The 11,198-nt window shown below is 40.7% G+C and overlaps 1 protein-coding gene across 1 annotated transcript; it reads right to left on the minus strand.

The window, feature by feature from the left end:
* Window positions 1-611: 611 nt before the first annotated feature.
* Window positions 612-2,806, minus strand: LOC110114336 (inactive TPR repeat-containing thioredoxin TTL3-like). The gene is made up of 5 exons (XM_028692855.1): window positions 1,972-2,806; window positions 1,416-1,611; window positions 1,118-1,290; window positions 723-1,053; window positions 612-644 (listed from the first exon to the last, which is right to left on the minus strand). Exons 1-5 carry the CDS (start codon window positions 2,709-2,711, stop codon window positions 612-614), a joined length of 1,473 nt encoding a protein of 490 aa, XP_028548688.1. The 5' UTR covers window positions 2,712-2,806.
* Window positions 2,807-11,198: the final 8,392 nt, after the last annotated feature.

An 11,198-nucleotide genomic window follows, 5' to 3' on the forward strand; every position in this document is an offset into this window, starting at 1 on the left:
TGTGATCTTTGTAAGTTGATCAGACTAGCAAGCTAAAGTTACAGTTTTTTTTAACCTAAGATAATGAGTTTGAACTACTAATAATTGATTTTTTTTAACAATTCTTATTATATAAATGCAAACATGAAAAGTTGAACATTGATCATGTCACAAGATTACTGGCATCAAATTAAGGATTTGTTTGAGACGACTTTCTTACTGCTTCTTAAATCAGTTTTCTAGTAAAAAAATTATTTTTTGTACTAAAAAGCTAGTTTAAGAAATAGTAAGAAAGCCATCCCAAACGAAGTCTAAGATTTCGTTTGGGACGGTTTTCTCACTGCTTCTTAAAACAGCTTTCTAGTACAAAAGTTTTCATATTTAAACTAGAAAGCCATTTTAAGAAGCAGTAAGAAAGTCGTCCCAAACGAAGCCTAAGACTTATTTGAAGCAAACAAACAGGCTGTTGAGCATTTTTAAATCATTCACAGCGTATAAGAAAACATACTGTTTCATAAAGGTTTCTCCTTCTATAGAACATGAAACTATGACTTTCTCTGAAGATGTGATTTAGCTTTTAAGAGAGCTTTTGCCACTTCCTCATCTGCTGGAAATTCCCTCGTCAAAATCTGTTAATCTTGTGCTGATGCCTCCCACTTCTCAAGCTTTAATAAGCAAAACAAATAATTCAATAAATAAGCATTCTTTCTTGTATGAAATGCTAAGTAGTAAAGATCACTCACCTTAGCAAAGCAATCAGCTCTTCGAAGTCTAGCCTTAGCATAGGAAGGTTTCAAATTAAGAACCGTATTGCAATCTTCAATTGCTTTCTCCCATTGTCCAAGTTTGGAATGACAGGCAGCTCGGTTGCAGAGAAGAATGGCATTCAAGGGATCATGATGAAGCCCTTCTCCATAAGCAGTGCATGCTTCTGAATACTTTGAAAACTTGAAGAACTCATTGCCTTTGTTTCGAGCTGATGCGACGGCTTTTACTCTCCTAACTACAGCACTGATTTCTCTGTTGTTCTGCTTTTTATCAATCCTTTCCACTAATGCAACCGCTTCATTGAACCTATAAAAAACCATTTTACTAAGCCTTGAACTGTGTTATCATTGAATGTTATTTAAGAACTGACCTTCCTGAAGCTAAATCAACCTCTGCTTGGATCATGAGGATGTATCCATTCACTGCTGAACCAAAGAAATTGATGATTGTATCAGTGTCAAACTTGGGTGCATTCTTAAGAACTGAGTCAGCCTCTTCATGCCTGCCAAGTCTTAGAAGCGCTTCTTCTTGTAATGCAAACACCTTAGAAAGCAAATCAAAGTAATAGAGTTAGATGATTTCATGTTTATATCATGAAATAAATCAATTCAATGAAAATTAGAGCAAATGAAAGTTTCATATAAATCCTAACAAAGAGAAATATATACTTTTGGAGCTGAATCTGCACCACTAGAAATGGCAGATTGGGATTCTTTAAGCATGCTCTGCCACTCCTTCAGTTTTCGAGCCTCGCTGCATCTTAGAATATGCATTTGGAGATTTGTTGCTCTAGTGATATCATCAGTATCAGCCACTTTTCGAGATTGGTTGTAGTGATGAACTGCCTTTTCGGCTTCCCCTAACCTGAAAGTTGAATTGAAGTCTAGGAATTAAGGCTAAAAAGTTGATTTTTTAAGAAAGGCTTTTGAATTGAAGTTAGATACTCAGAGTTATGCTAGTTTAGAATATGATTTCAGATTAATATTATTGTGGAGACTAAACAAAAAGACCTTAGAAAAGGAGATGCCACTCTTTCTATCTCAGCAGGCTAATCAACCTGTATAGGTTGCATTCTTTAAAGTTAAACAATTAGTAGCTCAAATCAGCTTAGAAAGAGTAATGAAAAAGCATTTCATCATTAAAAAAAAAATCAACAAACACTTAATTTTCACAAAAGTAGGTGCACGAAGAACCTCATCATTTTTTATATAAAAGCTTAATTACCTGAGATATAAAGTCGCTAACCGATAATGAGCTCTCGAATATGAAGGATCAATCCTTACTGCCTCCTTACACTCTTTGATAGCTTCAATGAGCCTACCCATTCCAGCAAGTGCTGCCGCCTTATTGTTCCAATAAGAAGCCTTCTCAGGATCAAGCATGATCGCCTTGTTATAGAGAGCTAATGCCTCACTGAGCCTCCCAGCATTGAACTCCTCATTGCCCATCTCCTTCAACTTCTCAGGATCCGTTCTCTTTGACAAAGCCCTGCACAACACCGGTGGTTTTGAGGCCTTCTGTTCTGCTTTGCTCCTCAAAATGTTGCCCATTCCCCCATTGATGCCACTATTCTTTCCCCAGATGTTGCCTAATTGGCCATACACCATTACATTGCTAGAAGAAGCTCGCACCAATTTGCTGTCACCCTTTGCCTTCTGATAGTCATAGATCATCATGTCAAGCTCCCCTGAGAGGCCATTACCAGGCGTGGTAACCTGCTTTCGCTTCTCCGGAGCTGCCGCTGGCTTCGACTTGTGTACCATAAATTGGGAGGCATTTAGATGACTCCTTCGTTGAGGATGGCTGGAGCTCGGTGGACGAGTCTTCGCTGGGGAAGATGGTGTTGCAGGCTTGCGGTTGGGAATTGATTTCTTCGATGAAGACCGATTATGGCGGCCAAAGAGCAAGCTTAGCAAGTTGCAGCCTTTGATCTTCTTCTGGTCACTGCTAACCTCGGTCTTCATCTCCTCCTTCAGTGGTTCTAAGGAGATAGATGGATCCAGAAGGAATTGGCTGCAAAGCTTGGAGCTTTATTGAAGATTTGGAATGCCTCGGCAAAAAGGAGGCGAGAAGAAAGGATTACATTGATCGGGATGGGAAAAATAAGAGAACGTCGTGCGTTCATGAAAAAGGGAAAAAGGAAAAAACCTAAACAAAAAAAACCAAAAAAAAGATCGTTGAAAGAGTAAAACAGCCGATGTATCTTACCAGAAATACCATTGTAAGGGGGAGTCTCAAACAAGCCTCCTTTCTGCCAGCTTGCATAAACTTTATTTTCCAAAATAAAAAATAAAATGCAGGTGGAAGAGATGAGAATATTCGTATAAGCACAGCAAAGGATCACAACTGGTTTTAGTTGTTTTACATAGCTTGGAAAAATGGGGGAGCAAAATACGGAGAGCCGAAGGAGGATGGAGTCGAGAGCTTTTCCCGTCAAGATATTTAAAATTTCGACCGTTGGTTGCCAACCACTTCAACAAGTGAAATAAGACAAAAAATTGGCTCAGGTTTATCCCAATTTGGTTTTGTTTAATAATTCAATTCATTTTAAAATTTTAAAATAAAATGAATCTAATTACTTTTTTAATATATTATATTAATTTCAAAATATAGAAGAAATAGAAGACGAGTCTTCCACTGTTCCATTGAGTTTCTCCTTTTAGCCTAGGTTGTTTGAGTTTTGCAGGTTATTGTGTGCGTCTGCACCAAGTGGTATCAGAGCCATTCCTGGACCAGCACCTATGGCGGAGAGCAGCCGTCGAGCAGCTTCCGATGATGATCGAAGCTTAGATGCCCTTTGGGCGCAGCAGAGTTCAATCCAACACCAACTGGCTGAGTTAGCGTCAGACTTCAAACGATTCTCCATGGAGATGAAGAGGGAACTTCAATCTAGGGACGATCGACACCAAGGGCGACGTCAGACGCCATTGAAAATTCCAGAGAGGAAAATCGAGGAGCACAATCAGAACATCGGCAGGAGAAACCCAACTCCGATTCAAGAACTTTCCGACTCCGACGAAGGCGAAATTCCTTACCAGGTACAAAGGCAATCTGATTCTGACGAAGATGAATATGGATTCCCGCGTGCAGCGGCGAGGGGGCGAATGAGATTTCAGAGACCACAGCCAGAATTTCGCGCTAAACTTGACATTCCATTCTTTGAGGGAAGAATACACATAGAAGATTATTTGGACTGGGAGAGGTCGGTGGAAACATTCTTTGATTACATGGATGTTCCTCCCGAAAAACAAGTTAAATACGTCGCGTGCCGACTCAAAGGGGGAGCCAGCGCATGGTGGATGCAAGTTCAACAAACTCGGTTCCGCAGCGGCAAGGGAAATGTCCGGAGCTGGGCTCGGATGAAGCAAATGTTACGAGCACATTTTCTTCCCACCGATTACGAACAGCTCCTATATGTTCGTTACCAACAGTGTGTTCAAGGTAGTAAAACTGTCAGCGAGTATACTGAAGAGTTCTACCGATTAAGCGCACGAAATAATCTTCAGGAGTCGGAGTCTCAACTGGTGGCTCGCTATACAAGCGGGTTGCGGGAAGTCATACAGGACAAACTGGAGCTTAATTCTGTATGGACATTGTCTCAGGCCATCAATTTTGCACTCAAAGCGGAAGTTCAATTGTCTCGGCAACCGCGGAGTACCAATTATCGACGAACGCTGACAGACCTCGTCGTCGATCCAAAACCCCGCCTACAGGATTCGAAATCTCCGCAACAGAGCCCTCAGGTTTCAATTAATCCCGGTACCTCTGCACCTCAAGATCCAAAAGCAGCCTTGAAGCCGAAAGTACCTGCTCGAGACAATCCATACAGCAGACCATCGACGTTGAAATGTTTTCGTTGTTTTCAAGTGGGTCACAAGTCCAATGAGTGTCCCACTAGGCCACAGATTCAGCTAGTTGAAGGAGAGGCGGAGGAAACAGGGGAATTGCCCGCTGTCGAATTAGAAGCTGAGTTTGAAGATTTAGCAGCTGATGAGGGAGATCAGGTTGTGTGTGTAATGGAACGCCTCCTACTCGCTCCACGACAGCCCTCTGTCTCGCAGCGAAATGCAATCTTTCGGACACGCTGTACCATTAATGGTAAGGTCTGTGACTTGCTCATTGATAATGGATGCACTGAGAACATTGTTTCCAAGGCCCTTGTTCAAGTATTACAGCTTAAAACAACGCGCAATCCCCATCCTTACAAGATCAGCTGGGTAAAGAAAGGAGTGGAGGTGTTAGTTACTGAGATGTGCCGCCTTACATTTTCAGTTGGTAGAAGCTATACGTGCGAAGTGTTATGCGACGTCCTAGAAATGGATGTTTGCCACGTTATATTGGGCCGTCCGTGGCAATTTGACACGGGTGTCATATACGACGGTCGCATGAATACTTATGCTTTTGACTGGAAAGGCCGTAAACTCCGTTTACTGCCTAATACCGCACCTGACAACATACCAAAGGCCAAAGACAAAGCTGCTTTTCATTTAGTCACAGGTGCCATGCTCATGACACAACGGAAAAGGGAGGAAGTATTTGCTATAGTGGTAACTGATACACCACCTACGACAAATGTGTCGCCCCCGCCCCAGGCTATCACCGAATTGTTACTACAGTTCGCAGATATCATGCCGGATGAGCTCCCTGCGGGCCTTCCCCAAACTCGGCCAATTCAGCACCAAATCGACTTAATTCCAGGCGCCAACCTCCCTAACTTACCTCATTATAAGATGAGCCCGCGCGAGCATGATATACTGCAAGAAAGGGTTGAGGAACTACTTCGCAAACAGCTTATACAACCCAGTTTGAGCCCCTGTGCCGTTCCAGCCTTACTGGTCCCCAAGAAAGATAATCAGTGGCGGATGTGTATCGACAGTCGGGCGATCAACAAAATTACCACTAAATTCCGCTTTCCAGTACCTCGATTGGAAGACTTACTAGACAAGCTTGCTGGCGCCAGCTATTTTTCCAAACTGGATCTTCGTAGCGGCTATCATCAAATACGTATTCGCCCTGGAGACGAATGGAAGACGGCATTCAAGACTAGCCGAGGGTTGTATGAGTGGCGTGTGATGCCATTTGGATTATGCAATGCGCCTGCCACATTCATGCGCCTGATGAATGAGGTACTTAAAGATTTCATTAACAACTTTTGTGTTGTTTATTTCGATGACATTTTGGTGTATAGTACGTCCCTGGAGGATCATACACAACATCTTTGTTCTATCTTCCAAGCTCTGCGGAGACATCAGCTATTTCTGAATCATGCCAAATGCGAATTTGCTACAAGTACCGTCTACTTTCTGGGTTTCATTATCTCTGCAGCTGGCATCACGACTGATCCCAGAAAAGTTGCCGCAATTGTTGATTGGCCTCCACCTCGTTCACTGTTCGATGTCAGGAGCTTCCATGGCCTAGCAAATTTTTATCGCCGCTTCATTCGTGGGTTCAGCATACTTATGGCCCCCTTAACCGATTGTCTCAAGGCAAAGCAATTTTCGTGGGATGACGAGAAGCAAAGAAGCTGGGAATCAATTAAACAGGCACTGTCATCAGCGCCCGTTTTGGCCTTGCCTAATTTTGAGCTACCATTTCAAGTAGATTCTGATGCTTCAATGATCGGCATTGGTGCTGTTTTATCACAAGCCGATAAGCCTATTGAGTTTTTCAGCGAAAAACTCACGCCACCGAGACAAAAATGGACTGTTTACGAACAAGAATTATATGCTGTCATTCGAGCACTTAAGCATTGGGAGCATTATCTTTTGCACAAGGACTTCGTCTTATGCAGTGATCATCGAGCTCTCCAGTTCATAAATACGCAAAAGACTCTCAACCGGATGCATGCCCGTTGGGTTCTATTCCTTCAGAAATTTACTTTTGTTCTTAAACATAAGTCTGGAGCTCAAAATCGCGTGGCTGACGCACTTAGTAGACGCACGGCTTTACTCACTCAGCTTCAAACTGAAATTACTGGATTAGATTGTTTAAAGGATCTGTATGCTACGGACCCTGATTTTGAACACATCTGGAAGGATTGTTCTGGAGGTCAAGCTCACGGCGAGTATACTCTTCGTCATGGATACTTATTCAAAGGCAATGCTCTTTGCATTCCCAGCTCGTCATGGCGCCATCAGTTAATCCTTGAAGCACACAGTGGGGGTTTAGCAGCTCATTTGGGCCGCGATAAAACCTTTCAGCAACTCCAGGAGAAGTTTTTTTGGCCCAAATTACATCGCGATGTCGCGCGCCTAGTGGAACGTTGTTCCGTCTGTCAAGAGTATAAAGGTACTATGCAGAATACAGGATTATATACACCTCTTCCAGTTCCTGAAACAATTTGGGAGGATATCAGTATTGACTTCGTTCTCGGCCTCCCGAGGACGAAACGAGGATCTGATTCCATAATGGTTGTCGTAGACCGCCTCTCCAAAATGGCCCATTTTGTAGCTTGTAAAAAGACGCTCGACGCTGTCAATGTTGCTCGACTGTTCTTCCACGAGATTGTGCGTCTCCACGGCCTTCCTCGCAGTATAACTTCGGACCGCGATGTCAAATTTATCAGTCATTTCTGGCGCGAATTATGGAAGCGGTTACACACAGCCATTAATTTAAGCTCAGCCTACCACCCTCAATCGGACGGTCAAACAGAGGTCGTTAATCGCACATTGGGGAACATGTTACGATGTCTCGTACAGAGTCATCCAAAACAGTGGGAAGAATTCTTAGGCCAAGCAGAATTTGCATACAATTCAATGTGCAATAGGTCGACGGGCAAGTCTCCATTCAGCATTGTGTATACCAAATCCCCCAATCATTTGTTTGACATCGCCGTCTTACCCAAGTGTTCGGACAAGACAGCCACACATCTTCTGGAGCAGTATTCTGATGTTATTCAGCAAGTCCGGAACAAACTCATTACTTCTAATGCAACTTATAAACAGGCGGCAGACGTTCATAGACGAGCTAAAATCTTCAATCCTGGTGATCTTGTCATGGTTCGTATGCGGAAGGAGCGCTTCCCGGCTGGTACGTACTCCAAACTTAGCCCTCGTAAACTCGGACCAGTACCAATTACAAAACGCATCAATGACAATGCGTATATCGTGGAGCTACCCGCCAACATTTATACTTCTTCCACGTTTAATGTCGCTGACATTACTTCGTATCACCCCCCTGATGATTCCACCATTCTCGTGGACTCCGAATTTTTCGAGCAGGAGGGATCTGATGCGGTCCCATAACCCCATATCAGGGCCACCTTCATATAACGGTGCACATGGCTGCAGGTGCCACGTCCCACTATCGTTTTAACGTTTCTATTTTTAGCTGCTTTATATATATACGACTTTTATTACTGCTTAGTCTAAACCGGTATTTGGTATGAACCGGTATAGTATATGTATCTCAAAGAAGTATAGAGGAAGGCAGAAAAAGATACATAGAAGAAATAGAAGACGAGTCTTCCACTGTTCCATTGAATTTCTCCTTTTAGCCTAGGTTGTTTGAGTTTTGCAGGTTATTGTGTGCGTCTGCACCAGGTTGCATTCTATAAAGTTAAACAATTAGTAGCTCAAATCAGCTTAGAAAGAGTAATGAAAAAGCATTTCATCATTAAAAAAAAAATCAACAAACACTTAATTTTCACAAAAGTAGGTGCACGAAGAACCTCATCATTTTTTATATAAAAGCTTAATTACCTGAGATATAAAGTCGCTAACCGATAATGAGCTCTCGAATATGAAGGATCAATCCTTACTGCCTCCTTACACTCTTTGATAGCTTCAATGAGCCTACCCATTCCAGCAAGTGCTGCCGCCTTATTGTTCCAATAAGAAGCCTTCTCAGCATCAAGCATGATCCCCTTGTTATCGAACCAAGTTCAAACTTTCCAAACAAGCTTAAGAAATCAAGCCGAGATCAGAACTAAAAATTTTAAACAAGTTTGAGTTTGAGCTCAAGTCGAGCTCGAGCTCAATAAAAATTAAATAAGCTCAGCTCAATCACAACCATCTGTTTTCTCCTACAAGCTTCACAATAGAGTTAGCGCGCTGTTATAGGGACTAATATTTTTTATTTTATTTTATTTTAAGCTGTTTGTTGCAACTAGCCATTGTATTACAAGAAAGAAAAGCTATTGAATAATAAATATGGAAGGAGAGAATTGTTTCTATTTTGAGTGAATGTATCTTGAAATCTGGTTTGGGTGATTGTTCTAAGTTGGATCATGACTCCTTCATCTCCCTTTTTCTCCCACTTTGATTCTCCCTCCGTTGATGTTTAAATGATTCTCACGTGTTGGAAGGGGTTAGAATGATCTGGGCATTTCCCTTCCACTGTCTTAGTTGAGTATAAGCATTAATATGTCATCAAACAGTTATCCTAATCAGGCGCGAATCTCAAGGCAAAACTAAGATGGAGATTTTCAAAATTAAAATTGGGACCATTTGAACTTTGATTTCAATAAGCTTAGAGTCGAATTGAACATCTCAAAAATACAAACCCAACGACACCAAATTTGACTCAATCCGAGCCGCGATGAGTCCAAATCGAAAACATGAAACACATTTAGAAAATTCAAACCATAAATTTCTGCTACTGCACCTATATCCTTGCAATGGGATCAGTGGTGCAATAATGCTACTCTTCTTGATACTGTGGATGAGATTTATCTTATCAATGCTACTTCGGTTAATTCCTACCTGAAGGATTTTATTGTTGATAATAAATGGTGCTTTCCTGGTTTCTTGCCTAACACCATTACGAAGCTTATCAGTGACATTCTTATTCACGATTCAACTATTTGCTTACTTTGGGATAATTTGGATGCTGGAAAGTTTAGAGATTATGTTAATGATTTTTATAGCCAGATGGATCTTTGCCCTTGGGCTTGTCTGATCTGGCATAAAAGGGCTACTTTGTATTTTTCTGTTTATGTCTGGATGGCTATAGTTTGCGGTCTTAAAACTACAAACTTTTATTATATCCAGTGAACGTACGCAGAGGAATGTTCGGTTTTAGGCAAAAAAGCGCCTGTACCCAGTTTTTTGAAAAAACTCGGTACATCTCGGTACTCGGAACAGACGCTTTTTTTGCCTAAAACCGAACGTTCCTCTGCGTACGTTCACTGAATAAAATAAAAGTTCTAAAACTACAGATCACTCATTAAACGCAACATCTTTGTTCCCCCAAACTGCAACTTGTGCCACCTCTTCCTTGAATGAACGTCTCATTTATTTTTTGAGTGCTAATTCTCTCACTCTATTATTACCTATATTATCCCTGTAACCTCTGGGCTCTTGATCAGGTCTAATGTGTTTCACCTTTTTGAATGGATTGATAATTTCTTTGCTTCCAGGCAACCTGAGAGAAATTTTTACTTTCTAATTTCTAGCTGCTCAATATACTCTATCTGGAAAGAAAGGAATGACAAGAGATTTGGGTCATCCTTTAATTGTTTCAAAACTGTTGCTTTAAATGTTAAAAGAGTTGTATTTGAAAAGGTAACCAAATGGAAGGATGCTGAAAAACTTTTGATTCTGCTATAGCTGGAGATTCAATACTGTCTTGCCTGTTGCCTTCGTATGGATCTTGCCTGAGGGCTTTCTTGCCTTGGACGATGATGTGCCCTTTTTAGGCTCTCCTAGGATGGCCTTTGGGCAATCAGGGGAATTTTTTCGAAGTTGCTAATACTGATCTGATATGATCTATGCTGAGTCTAGGCCTCATTCGACGTCTTATTTTCTAGGGAGATCACGAAACTTTGTATTTGGTTTTTACTGTTTATTTTGGTATACCATTTTTTAGTCTCTTTTTTGGGCTTTTGGGCCAGCCTCTTTTTTTTTTCTTTGAGGCTTTTAGTTTTACATGTAACTTCTTTAGATTAATATACGGGCTTTGCCCAAATTTTTCCCAAAAAAAAAAAAAAATTAACGTGAACTTGATTAATCTCATGTGCCTGCATCCATTACTTCGAGCGAAGTTCGAGCATCTCATTTAAGACGAACCAAGCTCGAGTTAAGCGTGACTCAAGCTTGACTCGTGTACAACCCAAGATGTGTGTGTGAGTTTGTTTTAATTGACTAAAAAAGTCCCAAAAAAATCAAAGTTTATTTTAATAAACAGTAAGGGATTACATATAAGTTAAGCCAAAATTGAACTACAAAAATGGTACAATTTGGAAGTAGTCAAAACCAAAATAAAAAAACCCAAAAGAAAGATAACAAACACAGCTAAAACACTTAAAAATAAAAAAAAAATAAAAAAATTGAGATTATTAAATAAAATAAAATAAGAGAATTATATCATAATAAATTATAGTGCAGCATCCACAAAATATTTTTCATATTAATGAGATGTTTCAAAAGTTCAATTATAATTAATTTTTAATTTGATCATATTTTTTATATGTTTAAAAGTGAGGAAGTTTTTAATATATATTTTTATACGGG

The sequence above is a fragment of the Dendrobium catenatum genome, unplaced genomic scaffold, assembly GCF_001605985.2.
Source record: "Dendrobium catenatum unplaced genomic scaffold, ASM160598v2 fragScaff_scaffold_170, whole genome shotgun sequence".
NCBI classification, from domain to species: Eukaryota; Viridiplantae; Streptophyta; class Magnoliopsida; order Asparagales; family Orchidaceae; genus Dendrobium; species Dendrobium catenatum.